Source organism: Chiloscyllium punctatum, chromosome 40 (genome assembly GCF_047496795.1).
Source record: "Chiloscyllium punctatum isolate Juve2018m chromosome 40, sChiPun1.3, whole genome shotgun sequence".
Taxonomy (NCBI): Eukaryota; Metazoa; Chordata; class Chondrichthyes; order Orectolobiformes; family Hemiscylliidae; genus Chiloscyllium; species Chiloscyllium punctatum.
In genome coordinates, this window is record NC_092778.1 from 25,072,266 (window position 1) to 25,087,975 (window position 15,710).

At 41.7% G+C, this 15,710-nt stretch overlaps 1 protein-coding gene across 1 annotated transcript in view; it reads left to right on the plus strand.

Moving 5' to 3' along the window:
- Positions 1–6,186, plus strand: part of grifin (galectin-related inter-fiber protein) — a 70,176-nt gene extending 63,990 nt beyond the window's left edge. Inside the window, exon 5 of the mRNA XM_072559491.1 lies at positions 5,481–6,186. Coding sequence (XP_072415592.1) covers positions 5,481–5,645 — 165 coding nt within the window. The 3' untranslated portion in view covers positions 5,646–6,186. The remainder of the gene's footprint in view (positions 1–5,480) is intronic.
- The last annotated feature ends 9,524 nt before the right edge of the window (positions 6,187–15,710 follow it).

Here is a 15,710-nt window from a genome sequence, read left to right on the forward strand (position 1 = left end):
CTTTTGCAGCCTAGGCTTTGCTCTGGCTTATTGGAGGGAGGGTGGTTTTTATAGAAGATTGAGGCAAAGCACCCGATGTCATACTAGGATGACTGAACTGATCCTGTTCGACTGTCTCAGGCTGAATATCATTGTGCGTTCACTTCTGCTGATGATATGGTGGGGCCCAGCTAGGAATTTTTTTATTGTGGTGGTTAGGAAGGGTCAGGTATACCCTCCATCATATTAGAAAGATGGCCGAAGCACTGATGCCTTTTGTTAAGACTTTTTATTTAAGACTTAGCTCAAAGTCTAAACATTAGCACACATATCTCTGCACCATATTATCTCATTGGTTACTTCAGAAGTGATGTAATATTTAGTGATTTGAGTATTAACTCTACATGCTACATGAATGTGAGGGGATCTCAACTCTGATCCTTAGTCTGTGTTGAATCAATTGAACTATTCATAGAGTTGGATTGAAATCATAAACCATTCCATCCAATCAGGCCACACTGCCTTCATGCAGCAATGTCTTAATTTCCTGCACCTGTTCCCTTCCCATCAGCCTTTACTCCTGTCCTTCAAACAACGTTCGAACCTATCCTTAACTATTGGCATCAGCACTCAATTTCCACAAAGTCAACAATATTCGATTATCTTCATCCAAAGGTGGAAGAAGCAGAGTTTGTGAATAATTTTCAGGCATTCTTGATAATCAAGGGGGAACTTAAAGGTAATAAAATTGGGTAGGAGGCAGTATTATGGAGTAATCACATCAGTCAGAAGCTAATTGAAAGGCAGAGCAGGCTCAAGGGGCTGAATGGCTTACTCTTGCTCCTAATTCAGATGTTTTTATCAGAGAGATCAGAGAAAATAAACTTTTGCATTTATGCAGCACCTTTCAGGTGTGCAGGGTATCTTAAACTCTTCTGCAACCAATAACAGGTTGAAGTGTAGTAACTGTTTGGACATTGGAAACAAGCCAGCCAATCTCAACAAATCTCCCACCAACAGCAATCTGGTAGTGAGATCATCTGCTTTACATGTTCATTGAGGGATGAAATCCAGTGCCACAGTCCCATTCCCATTCTTCTTCAAATACTGTACTGGTGTCTTCAAGCTCCTTGTGAGAAGAAAGCTTAATCAGAAGTCACACGCAAGTTTCCTGATTCCATTAAATCCAATAAGAATCAGGCACAGATTCTAACATGATTCTATTCTAAATGCATCGCAGACTACTTCTGTGGCAACAAGCTTCAGTGCAGACATGGTGCAGCGATGTTGAACACTGTATTTTGCAATTGAGCATTAGATGGGAGCAATGAGAGGCTGGAGGCAGCACGGTTCTGACAGCTCCCCATTTTTTCCCCTCAGGGAATCTCCTGATTTCTTTGCAAAGCATGTATTGTCACAGAGCAGCTACTCTACAGCTCTGTAAGGGGGCAGCATCTCACCACAGGGCTATAAATTTTTCAGTGAAGATCTGTAAATGCAACAGAAACAGAACAGGAAGGACAAATGTCTGGGGCATTTTACACGGATATATGGTGCCAAAAATAAATTAAATGCAGTAATCACTTTCACATTGACAGAGTGATTTTGACATACGAGCAGGGCTCACAATCTTCACCAAGAGGCTTACACAGATGTACAACAGCAGCTTTGGACAATTACACTCTTTAAACACTGGATTCCTCTCAATTGTTCTTAAAGCAGTTTAACTGCCAGCAAATACAAGGTAGACTGTGAACAGATTGGGCATGTATTGTATGCCATGTGGCCATATTTTGTAGCATCTGTGCACTACTCTTCCTTCTCCTCATCCACAATTGGTGTACCATTTGGTTCACTCATGTCCTTTAGGGAAGGAAATCCTTACCCACTCCATATTATTCTAAGAACAGGAGTAGGCCGTTTCAGTCTTTGGGCCTGCCTGCCATTGGGTCTGGCCTACATGTGACTACAAAGCCACGTGGACTGGGTAATTCTTAACTCTGTAATAGCCTTGCCAGGCATTCAGCTTGATGGCAATTTGGAAGAGGGACAACTGTTGGCCTTTCCAACCATGTCCGTATCTGAGAATAAATTAAAAATAAACTTTGTGTCTCGGCCAAGCAAATCATCACAGCTTCTGAAAAGATTGAGAAAATTCCCAACCAGTTGATAAATGGAGCATGTAAGTGTTCATTTCAATGATCTTTCCTGTGAAATATTTGCTAATGGTGAAGAGAAAATTCAGGCCAGGCATAATAAGTCTTTTTTAACCCCTACTGTGCTAGTGTTTCCCACAGCCTCACAGCTAACTGGGCAAGAATGTTCCCCTGTTTTCCATTGAAACCCCCTTACTATATCTGAATCCTGACCATGGTTTCTGAGCTCCAGCTCATCAGCATGATCCGCCCACAGGCAGCTGCATTGATAGGCTGCCTCTGGGAACCCTGTGCTACAGGTCAAGAATCCACCCCAGTGTCTCCAACCTGGCCACCCACTCACTGTTTCCTACAGAGTGTCAGCAATGTTCACTGACTTCAGGCCTTCCATGAGCAGTGGGGCCTAAAGAGACCAGGGAACAACAAATGATCGCTCGATATGAAACTGTAAGTTTCCTATATGCTTCGAATTTCATCACAGTGCCCTTAGGTAGTCTGCCCTAAATTTTTGTCAATTTATTTAAATAGTAAGTGAAACTCATAGCCTTCTGACACAATAACAAGCCTGATAACAACTGAGAAGCTTGTAACTGCCTTCAGATGTTTTAAAATTGTCACAATGTGATCATTAAAGATGATTATTGTCATCAGTATGATTATTGAGATGGATTAGCATCTTCTGCCTATTCAATATCAATCACATCACAGATATATATTGAACCAGTACCACTTTGCTGCAGGTGAAAGCCATTCACAACAAACATTCATAACGATAAATGAAAGCCAGCCGTTCAGCCTATGATTTTAAGCATCAACAATTGCCCTGTAAGAAGCTTGTCCTTCCTCCTTCATCTTCGGTTCTCCACCCAATGGCAGGTCTCACCCATGGCTTCAGAGACCCACAGTGAAGTTAGTAGAACTGGAGCAGAGATCAGATGCCCTGATGCTGGCAACAATCTGATTCATGCTGGCTATCCAGCCAGCTGAGCTAACCGGTCTCACTGGAAGAGTTGGAGTTGCAGTGGAAACATGCATTTTCCATGGGCATCCCAGTGGCTAGGGGTTAGTACAGCTGCCTCACAGCACCAGGGTTTGATTCCACCTTAGGTATCTCTCCGTGCAGAGTTTGCATAACCCTCCCGTGTTTGTGTGGGTATCCTCCAGGTGCTCCGGTTTCCTCCCACAGTCCAAAGATGTGCAGGTTTGCTGGAAGGGCGATGCTAAATGGCCTATAATATCCATAGATGTGTAGGTTAAGTGAATGAATCATGTGATATGCAGGGTTAGGGGGTGTGAGTCTGGGTGGGATGCTCTTCAGAGGTCAGTGTGGACTTGACGGGCCGAATGTCCTGCTTCTGTACTAAAGTGATTCTGTGATCACTGTGATAGCACATAATGATGAAGAGGCTCCGCACATCTGTCCATAACATGGCTGACCAGGAATCTCTCACTTACTGCCTGCCATTGGCCATTATTGGAAAAATTAAAGGGTGATCCTCAGCCTGTTTATTCAGATTCTGAATGTAACAACCTTGTCCATCATGTCCTGGAGTGGGACTTGAATATGGGATCTGGTTCAGAGGCAGACTCATGATTCACTTTCCCACAAGACCCCATCCATCAATTTACAGACAACTTCATTCACTTTAGTTCGCTCATTGAGGGAAGTTAGGTTCAAAAAATAGGCAGGGTACATTGCTAAATATCACAACCATGCTGTAGATGACCTGTAATCATCACAATGTGTGATCTAACTGTTACTGAAATGAGGCCTTCAATGGAGACAGGGTGTTTTCTGTCACCCTCTGCCAAAGCTTATCAAACAAAAATGACCAGATTTCAACTGTGTTGAATGCACTGCAACATTCCCTATGTTACCCATGACAACACCTCATTGAAAATGAACAGGTATTATTTCCCACAAACAGAAATACTACAAACACATATTAGGACCATTAGCATCTTGGAGAGTCTCGAACCAGAAGGCATAGTTTCAGAATAAAGAGGTGCCAATTTAAGACTGAGTTGAGGAGGAATTTCTTCTCTCAGAGGATCGTGAGTCCTTGGAACTCCTTGCCACTGAGGGCTGTGGGGGGTGGGGGTAGAGTCATTTTGTATATTTAAAGCTGAGTTAGATAGATTCTTGATCAGCAGAGGAGTCAAGGGTTATGCGTGGAAGACAGGAAAGTAGACGTGAGGAATGTTAGATCAGCCATGATGCTGTTGACTGGCGGAGCAGACCCGCGGGATTGAATGGCCTATGCCTATTGCTATTTCTTGTGGTTTTATGTAGTCATTTGAAAGTGAAAGCTCATGGAGGGATTCTTCATGAGAATTGGCAAGTTCACATAGAATAGACTGGGTGGGGGTGGTCAGTGATGGGGGCACATTAGGCGAGATTGCTGGGGGACCTGGCATTGTTGATCAATTTTGACACCAAACTGATAGAAATCCCCCATGGTGAGCTAAATGTGAAGGCCCCAGGCCCCAGGCCTCAGTCCCAGGAGCCATTAGTATCTGGTAGAGCTATGCCCCACCCAAAAGCAGGGACAGGGAGGAGGATACCAGCAAATGCAATGCAAAGACTTCACACAGCATCTGACAGATCATTCCTGCTCCCGACCTATCCTCAGAAAATTTGGATACCTTGGTCTAGCCCTTTTAGGCACTCTAGGGATTTCCATCAGCTCTGGCAATCAGAGTTTCATTCCCTTGGACTTTCCCAAATTCTGAGCTCAAGATTTGCCACAGCATCCTTGACATCACATATTTAACATCTACCTGCCTTATCCTAGGGCCGCATGGTGGCTCAGTGGTTAGCACTGCTGCCTTACAGTGCCCGGGACCCAGGTTCAATCCCACTCATGGGCAACTATCTGTGTGGAGTTTGCATGTTCTCTCTGTGTCTGTGTGAGTTTCTTCCCACAGTCCAAAGGTATGCAGCTTAGGTGGATTAACCATGCTAAATTGCCCATAGCATCTAGGGATATGCAGAGCAGGTGGATTAGCCGTGGAAGATGCAGGGTTAGGGGGATGGGCCTGGAAGGGATGCTCTTCAGAGGGCTGGTATGGACTTGATGGCCTGTTTCCACACTGTAGGGATCTATCTCATAGATACTTTGAGATTACTAATGATGGAGACATTGGGAAGGCAGTCCCATCTGTTGGCATTGCTATCTTAATGAATCACATTTACACACAGAAGACTGGGTTAAAATCTATCCTTTTGACTTTGTAAGATAAATTCAGTGAATGTTGTTATATTTCAAATTGCAATCTTAATTAATTTGAGCTAATATTTCTAGCTTCAAGATTTTCACCTATTTTGTTCTGTTTGTATGTTAGGTTGATATTTATTCTGATGAGGAATATTTTCATGTGCTGCTTGATGGGACTGCTGTTTGTCAGTTCAAACATCGCATTGAGGAACTCAGTTCTATCACCAAGATGCAGGTGCTGCATGATGTCAATGTTTCCTCAGTAGAATTTACCAAAAAAGCCTTCTGGTAATTGTCATGAAAAAGCCAGGAACGAAGAGATGCTCATATCAAATAAATCGAGATAAGAAAAGTTCGACTTTGGACACTACAGTGTTCATGAAAAGGAAAAACCTGCTTATGAACTGTCGAGTCTTATTGAAAAATTGTAACAAAACACGATCCGATTATGTTGATCCATATGACGGCAGTGACCTACTACAAAAGATCAAAAACACCAATGGCTTATATGCATTGTTGACTGAAACCTTACACTTACATTTACAACTTGTACTAGTATAACTAAAATATTCATTCAGCAAGCTGAGGTGGAGAGAAAATAAACTCCTTTTTACAGGTAAAGAAAATAAAATGCAACAAGTAGTTATTAAAATAATTATGAATTTGATGACACATTGATCATTAGACATATTGTCAAAAGATTTTCCTTCACACATAAGGGGCAAGGAACAGTTTCTTATCATTATCTTAAATACAATTCTTTACAGTATATTGTGTATATGAATCAACATGTATCTCAATGATATAAAGGAATACTTTGGATTTACTTTTAACCTGTCTAAAGATTTTATTTGTTCTTGAATATGGATCTCACTTACAGAGGCAGTGTTTACTATCTTTGCGAAGGTGATAGACATGACCTTCTCTTGCAGCCTTGTGGAGTCAATGTGGTGATGGTATTCCTGTTGCATACAAAATGGAAATAGAGATTGAATTGTTAAATATTGTAGGTGCAGGCGTGTTCCTTGAAAGACAGTTGTTGTTCTGTTTACCAAGCAATCCCCATTCAACTAATGTATGGATTACATGCCAGGTGAATGATAACTTGATGCTTTCTCACAACAATCTGCTGGATATGCCCTGCAATGTTTTCACCTTTCCAGTAAAATAATATTTGGGATCTTACTGAAGCCGCTAATAGTAAAATGCCCTTTGTTTTGGACACTAATCCACTTAAAACTGTAGTGAGGCTGGCCAAATTTAGGAGCATTGCATTTGGCAAATTAAATCTTTGCTGCATTTGAAACCAGGTTCAGGTTCAGATTGTGACTGAATAGTTCTCAATGCCTGTGAAACTGAAACTGAAACTAGGCAGGGCTGTACACCAGAGCAGGTTTCTATCTATCACCCCTTCACCATCCCGCATGCACTAGCGCCATAGACCTGTACAGCACAGAAACAAGCCCTTCGGTCCAACTTGTCTATGCTGACCAGATATCCTAAGTTCATCGAGTCGCATTTGACAGCATTTAGCCATATCCTTCTAAATCCTTACTATTCATATACCCATCTAGATATCATTTAAATTTTGCAATTAGGGTGAGCATAAGAGGTACAGTTAGTAAGTTTGCAGATGACACCAAAATTGGAGGTGTAGTGGACCGCGAAGAGGGTTACCTCAGATTACAACAGGATCTGGACCAGATGGGCCAATGGGCTGAGAAGTGGCAGATGGAGTTTAATTCAGATAAGTGCGAGGTGCTGTATTTTGGGAAAGCAAATCTTAGCAGGACTTATACACTTAATGGTAAGGTCCTAGGGAGTGTTTCTGAACAAAGAAACCTTGGAGTGCAGGTTCATAATTCCTTGACGGTGGAGTCGCAGGTCAATAGGATAGTGAAGGCGGCGTTTGGTATGCTTTCCTTTATTGGTCAGAGTAATGAGTACAGGAGTTAGGAGGTTATGTTGCAGCTGTACAAGACATTGGTTAGGCCACTGTTGGAATATTGCGTGCAATTCTGGTTTCCTTCCAATCGGAAAGATGTTGTGAAACTTGAAAGAGTTTAGAAAAGATTTACAAGGATGTTGCCAGGGTTAGAGGATTTGAGTTATAGGGAGAGGCTGAACAGGCTGGGGCTGCTTTCCCTGGAGCGTCGGAGGCTGAGGGGTGACCTTATAGAGGTTTACAAAATTATGAGGGGCATGGATAGGATAAATAGACAGTCTTTTCCCTGGGGTGGGGGAGTCCAGAACTGGAGGGCATAGAACATAGAACATAGAACATAGAACAATACAGCGCAGTACAGGCCCTTCGGCCCTCGATGTTGCGCCGATCAAAGCCCACCTAACCTACACTAACCCACTATCCTCCATATACCTATCCAATGCCCGCTTAAATACCCATAAAGAGGGAGAGTCCACTACTGCTACTGGCAGGGCATTCCATGATCTTACGACTCGCTGAGTGAAGAACCTACCCCTAACATCAGTCCTATATCTACCCCCCCTTAATTTAAAGCTATGCCCCCTTGTAATAGCTGACTCCATACGCGGAAAAAGGTTCTCACTGTCAACCCTATCTAACCCCCTAATCATCTTGTTTAGGGTGAGAGGGGAAAGATATAAAAGAGACATAAGGGGTAACTTTTTCATGCAGAGGGTGGTACGTGTATGGAATGAGCTGCCAGAGGATGTGGTGGAGGCTGGTACAATTGCAACATTTAAGAGGCATTTGGATGGGTATATGAATAGGAAGGGTTTGGAGGGATATGGGCTGGGTGCTGGCAGGTGGGACTAGATTGGGTTGGGATGTTTGGTCGGCATGGACGGGTTGGACTGAAGGGTCTGTTTCCATGGGGTACATCTCTATGACTCTCCCACTTCCACTGGCAGCTCATTCCATACACATACCAGCCTCTGTGTGAAAAAGTTGGCTCCTTTTATATCTTTCCCCTCTCAATTTACATATATGCCCTCCAGTTTTGGACTCCCCTACCCTGGAAGAACACCTTGCCTTTTCCCCTATCCATGTCCATCATGATTCTCAACCTCCAGTGCTCCAGGGGAAAAGTCCAAGCCTATTCAGTCTCTTTCTACATCTGAAACCCTCCATTTCTGGCAATATCCTTGTAAATCTCTTCTGCACCCTGTCGTGTTTAACAAAATATTTGCTATAGCAGGGAGACTGGAATTGAACACAGTATTCCAAACGTGGCCTCACCAATATCTGTACAGCTACAGCATCACATGCCAACTCGTATACTCAATGCACTGACCAGTAAAGGCAAATGTAACAAGTGCCTTCTTCATCTATCGGCAACTACACCTTCGAGGAACTATGAATCTGCAACCCAATGTCTTTTTGTTTGGCAACATTCCCCAGAACTCTAGCATTAACTGAATTATCCCAGGTTACAAAAGCCTTGCTGGCCAATTTAACATTGCAGACATCAGAAAACCTTATTGATTGTTCACAAGCAAAATTTAATCGGAGTTAGAAACCACTTTCCAGATTAATTTGCTTTGTGAACAGGGGTCTTGTAGGCTTTATATATGTGCCACTGATACTCCAGTTCTGAATAATTTAATAAACGTTTCAACTATTCAAGGTTGAGTCAATTTACATTAAAACAAATTACCTTCTAATTCATCACTTGAGTCTGTTCATCCATGTAGTCTTTAATTGATTTCAATATAATCACCTTACAAAATTCAGCCTTCAGGCAATCCTTATCGATTATAGCAATCAACTAATTCCACAAGTTCAAGCAGGCTGGCTTATTTTGCTCAGGAAGTAAAAATCCCCAAATTAATGATATGCCAGCACTGCAGTCAACTGTGTAATTAGTTGAAATAACAAGGAAAAGACAAGTTTCTACATTGACTGACTTGCAAGAGGTCTTAATGTTGTAGGCTGTTGTAAACAAATTTGTTCATCTAGCGCCCGGATCATGTGGCTTCTTTACTTGTTTCATTGATTGGAGCGCTCACGCTGACACAGTTATTGTCGTTAAAAAAAATTCCCTGGATTTGGTAAATATCCTGCTTGGCATTCACAGCCTGTGAAAATACTCTTTAAGACATTTAAAAGAATGTTGCCAGGGTACAGACTGAGGCTGAATAGGCTATTTTCCTTGGAGCGTTGAGGTGTGACCCTATAGAGGTTTATAATGTCATAAGGGTATGGCTCTGATCGACATGGATGAGTTGGACTGAAGGGTCTGTTTCTGTGCTGACATCCTGGTTTTGGTGTCTGATGTTTGTCTTTGGACTGCCACTTCAAGTTGCAGGTAACCAATATTTAATGTTTTTTAAAAATCTGTTTATTTATTTGTCAATGTTTCCTTGTTAAGTTGCCCCCCAGAGTTGTTTTATACATTTAGCACAAGAACGTATCGTAAGAACATAAGAATTAGGAGCAGGAGTAGGCCATTTGGCCCCTCGTGCCTGCTCCGCCATTCAATAAGATCATGGCTGATCTTTTTGTGAACTCAACTCCACTTACCTGCTGTCTCACCCATATCCCTTAACTTCCTTTATTGTAAAAAAAAACCTATCATAGATATAGCATCAACTACTCCACTGGGCAAGGAATTCCATAGATTTACAACCCTCTGGGTAAAGATGTTCCCACTAAATTCAGTCCTAAATCTGCTCTCCTTATTTTGAGGCAATGCCTTCTCGTCCTAGTTGCCAGTGGAAATATCCTTTCTATTTCTATCCTATCTGTTCCCTTCATAATTTTATATGTTTGTATAAGATCCCCCCCCCCTTCTAAATTCCAGTGAATATAATCCCAGTCTACTCAGTCTTTCTGCATAAACCAACCTCCTCTAGTCCGGAACCAACCTCCTCTAGTGAACCTCCACTGCACCCCCTCTAGTACCTCCTTTTTCAAGTAAAGAGACCAAAACAGTTCTCCAGGTGTGGTCTCACCAGCATCCTATACAGCTGCAAACCTTTTTGCTTTTAAACTCAGTCTCTTTAGCAATGAAGGACAAAATTCCATTTGCCTTGCTAATTACTTGTTGTACCTGCAGACCAACCCTCTGTGATTCATGCACAAGAACACCCAGGTCCCTCTGCATAGCAGCATGCTTCAACTTTTTACCAATCAAGTAATAATCCATTTTTGCCGTTACTCCTACCAAAATGGATGACTTCATATTTATTAACATTATATTAACATAGGATTCCAGACCATTGCCTAGCCATTTAAAGTATCTATGATCCTGTTTCCCCACTAATTAAGAATTTCTGAACGAAATTGTATAAGGTCACATTTCAAAGGAATATTCCACACTCTTTCTCTGTACTAAAACCCATCATCACTAAATAATATTGTTTCGCAATGTTCGCACACAAGCTTAGTTTCATTTAGAGATTACTGTAAAATAATTTGTTTTACAAATTGCTCTTGATCTGTCTTTAGTGATGAAAATCCTTTGTTTCAATGTTTCTTTGCTATACCGTGCAATGCAATCATGTAGAGCAACAGAATCAGTGTTCTCAATCATACAGAAGCACAGACAGACAGAATTAACCAAATGGGCAGACTGTCAAAGGAGGGAACCACATGAAAATCATGGAAGTCACACATTAATCTTTCAAATAAGATATTCAATTTGGGAAACCTTCCTAGTGAATAGGTGAATACTAAAAACAATTTTAACAAGAATGATTGACCCATCTATTAAGCTATTAGGAGATTATAGGCTCTTTTTTAATCTGCCCTTGTGTTTCTAGCTGTTATTTTTTTCTGCGATTTCCTGTTCCAATGCCTGTTCTTTGAGTATTGATACAAGCTATGAAAAGTGATGGAAAAGAATGCTGCGCCTTTGACAATGATCTTTGCATCCTCACTGTCCACTGGAGTAGTGCCAGATGATTGAAGGGCAGCAAATGTTATTCTCTTGTTCAAGAAAGTGAATAGAGATAATCCTGGGAATTACAGACCAATCAGTCTGACGTCAGGATTGAGCAAATTATTGGAAAGGATTCTGAGAGACAGGATTTATGATTATTTGGAAAAACATAGTCTGATTAGAGATCATCAGCACAGCTTTGTGAGGGACAGGTCATGCCTCACAAGCCTTATTGAATTCTTTGAGGATGTGACAAAACACATTGGTGAAGGTAGAGCAATGGATGTGGTGTACATGGATTTTAGCAAGGCGTTTGATAAGATTCCCAGTGGTAGGCTCATTCAGAAAGTAAGGAGGCATGGGATAGAGGGAAATCTGGCTGTCTGGATACAGAATTGGCAGGCCCATAGAAGACAGAGGGTGGTAGTAGATGGAAAGTATTCAGCCTGAAGCTCGGTGACCAGAGGTGTTCGGCAGGGATCTGTTCTGGGATCTCTACTCTTTTCATTGTTTTTAAATTACTTGGATGAAGAAGTGGAAGGGTGAGTTGGTAAGTTTGCCAATGACACTAAGTTTGATGGAGTTGTGGATAGTGTGGAGGATATTGTATGTTGCAACGGGACATAGACAGGATGCAGAGCTGGACTAAGAAGTGGCAGATGGAGTTCAACCTGGAACAGTGTGAAGTGATTCATTTTGGAAGGTCAAATTTGAATGCAGATTACAGAGTTAAAGGCAGGATTCTAGGCAGTGTGGAGGAACACACTGGGGGTCCACGTCCATAGATCCCTCAAAGTTGCCATCTAAGTTGAGAGGGTTGTTAAGAAGGCATATGTGTTGGCTTTCATTAGCAGGGGAATTGAGTTTAAGAGTCGTGACGTTATGCTGCAGCTCTATAATGCCCTGGTTAGACCACACTTGGAATATTATATTTTGTTCTGGTTGCCTCATTATAGTAAGGATGTGGAAGCTTTAGAGAGGGCGCAGAGGAGATTTACCAGGATGCTTCCCAGACTGAAGGGTATGTCTTATGAAGAAAGGTTGAGGTAGCTAGGGCTTTTCTCATTGGAGTGAAGCCGTATGACAGGCATAGATAGAGTGGATAGCCAAAGACTTTTTCCCAGGGTGGAAATGGCTATCACAAGAGGGCATAATTTTAAGATAATTGGAGGAAGGTTTTGGGTAAGTTTAGGTCAGAAGTAGGTTCTTTACACAGAGAGTGGAGGGTGCATAGAATGCACTGCCAGTGATGGTAGCAGAGTCAGAGACATTGGGGACATTTAAGTGACTCTTGGATAGGCACAGGGATGATAATAAAATGTACAGTGTATCGGTTAGTTTGATCTTAGAGTAGAATAAAAGGTCGGCACAGTATCGAGGGCAGGAAGGCCTGTACTGTGCTGTACTGTTCTAATGCTATGTAAGCTCAGGGCAGACTTCTTCAGAATCTGTGTTTCTTGTTGCATTGTACGTGATGGTAAGGACATGGAGCTACATGCTCCTGACTGTACAGTGAAATAACTCCACAGAGACCAGTCTTCCATCACCAAGTCACCCTTTATTTACACCCGAACAGTCCTTGACTCATTCAGAGTCAGGAACCAGAGCGTCAGTATCTCTGACACTCATTCTTTATATCCATCAGCCAGGGCTTTCAGATTAAACCAGAACAACAGCCCAATCAGGGCACTCATATTCTATGAGGTCCAGCTGGCTGACCTCATTACAATCACTTCATATAGAGACCAAAGTCTTTGCAGAAAACTCATGCATGACCCCTGAGGTCCCAGTGACATCACTGCTTAGCTCAGAGGACCATGTACAGGATCATCAAAGCTTGTCTTCACTCTCTGTCTGACTCCTTTCATCGTACTCTGTCTCTCTTTTTCCTTCTGTTCATCCTTTTCTCCCGATCATTTATTTTTCTTTCTCTATCTTTCTCTTCCTTTCTTATTTCCTTTTAGGTATGGAATTATGTAATACTCACAGAGGAAAAAAAGGTAACCAAAAATGTAACAGTGATGTGCTTCAGGTGGTGTGCATTTAATGGCTCCCACAGACAGTGCACAAAGGCACTTATAGAGTACGCAGGGATCTCATGACTACAACAAGCCAACTGATTAACTAAATACAATTGCATTTCTGTAAATCTCCCACTTTTCACAAAAGAAACAAAAAGATGACATGCACTATTATTTGCAAATACAAAATATCCAACACACATGGTCACAACAAAAATGATCACTCATTAGCAAAACCATGTGTTAACTCCAATCAGTTCCTCATCCATCAGTCTCTTGTGCATGTATTCTTTGAATTGTACAAGACTCCCAAATAATTCATAAACGCATTGTCAGTGAGTTTTTATCCAGTATGTGTTCATTCTTAGGATGTTTCTTCTCTTGTGAGTAACATTCCCATGGCAGGTGCTGCTGCCATTGTACCTGTTGTTACCGATCTATTTCCGTTTCTGGGGAAACTTTGGGACTAATGGTCACCTTGCACACTGTGCTAGTGATGAGACCACATCTTTCTCACACAGTGAAGGGAAACCATCTTTAACTGGATGTAGATGTCTGCAGTTTACAACAACATATCTAATTGTTCACGTTCACCACATACAATTGAGGTGACAACCGCTCAATGCAGGTTTCAAGTTGTCACACAGAATAACCTTTGTTGAGAGATTAAATGTTTGTATGTTGACTGTCTCTGTAATCTGGCAATGACTCAGTGCTTTAATCACAGTGAAATTTAGCATTCTATCATTTTGCCTTGTTTTAGCTTCAGTTGTTTTTTGTTATTGGAAGAATAGTTTGAATGCAGCATGACAGTAGTCTTTGCATGGAGCTGCTTTCCTTGTCTTCAGTGGCTGTATCTTACATTGAAGGATTGCCTTATATAAGTCCTTGCCAGATTTGCTTGATTTCTTTATCATCCCTCTGGCAATTTTCATTGCCACCGCAGTCTTTCTATTTGATGTTAGGGAGTGTGGAAATGATGTGTGGTATTGAATTTCCCAATCCTTTATGAAGTGGCAGAGCTCTTTGCTCAGGAACTGTGGGCTATTGTCACTCATTATAATGACTGAAGTGTACTATCAAGCATTCTGCAATCTCGTCCATAGTCATTGCTGTGCTAGTCTAACTCCCAGTAGAAAAGAACTGAATTTCACAGTAACTGCAGCAACAAGGTAAACCAGCTGGGTCTTACAGAATATGTGTTCTCTGATGGGCTGTTAATCTGGTCCAATCAGGGAGACCTGGCTGACATAAAGGGATGAATGTCAGGGATATTCAGCCTCTGGAATGCCTGACTCAGTGATAGGGAGTGCTGTTGTTAAAGGTTATGCAATATAAATAAAAGGTATTTGGTGATGTGATGCCAGCCTCTGAAGAGTTATTTCAGTCACAAAATCATCAGTTCCTACAAGAGTGAAGAGGCTCACTCAATGATCTGTCTCGAAAGTCTTTATTAACTTGCTTGCTTAACTTGGTATTTGCGATAAGTCTTTCACTTGTTGTTTTGGTCCTTAACCTCATTGCTCATGTTTAGTCAGTACAGCATTTCTCCTGCCTTCCTCAATCTTGACTCAATTCCATCTCTTTGAGGCCATCCTTTCATCATTACTTCCTGAAGCACTTGGAGACTTACATCTTGCTGTGTAATTTGTTTGGTTGGACCAAGACACTTATTGTTGCTTTCCAGAACATGTCGAGCTGTTGCTTCTCTTTGAACCTGGCTGATACCACACTCTGTCACAGCATCCTCAACTTTCTTCATAGGGAGTACTGATGTTGACAGCATTGTATATATTTTTTTCTCGCTTGGATTTCATATCCAGATGACATCTTTGCCAATGACGTGACATTCTTTGCTGATATTTTGAAGCAAGTAGAAGCAGTTTGCGGAAAATGATTTGAAATGCCTTGGGGGTCAGAGTCCTCTATCAATTTGTCTCTCCCAAAAGAGTACTGATAAAAATGCTGACAAGCAGAGTATAGCCAGACACTCTTTCTCAATCTGAACATATCATTGTTCAGTTTACAATATGCTCTGGTTGTAAGTGTAACTCATTGTTCTTGCTGCATAATGATTGCTACGAGGTCCTTCTCACTGGCATCACTCTGCAATGTGACTTCGTCATTGATATTATTGTACCTCAGCACTGACATTGTCATTGCTATTTAAAAGACCATAAGGCAAAGGAGCAGAAGGCCATTTGACCCTCCGGGTCTGCTCCACCATTCGGTGAGATCAAGGCCACTCCACCTTCCCTATAATCATTATTGATTCCATTGCTGATCAGTTTTGTATATACTCAATGACTTATCCTTGACAGCCCTCTGGGGTAAAGAACTCTACAGATTCAATAGTGTCTGAGGGAAGAAATTCCCCCTCATCTCATCAGGTATGGGCAAAGTAACTCAGCCTCTTGCAGTTCGAGGATTGCTTTCCCACACTGGACATGCTTTTTTTGTGTGATGTTATCT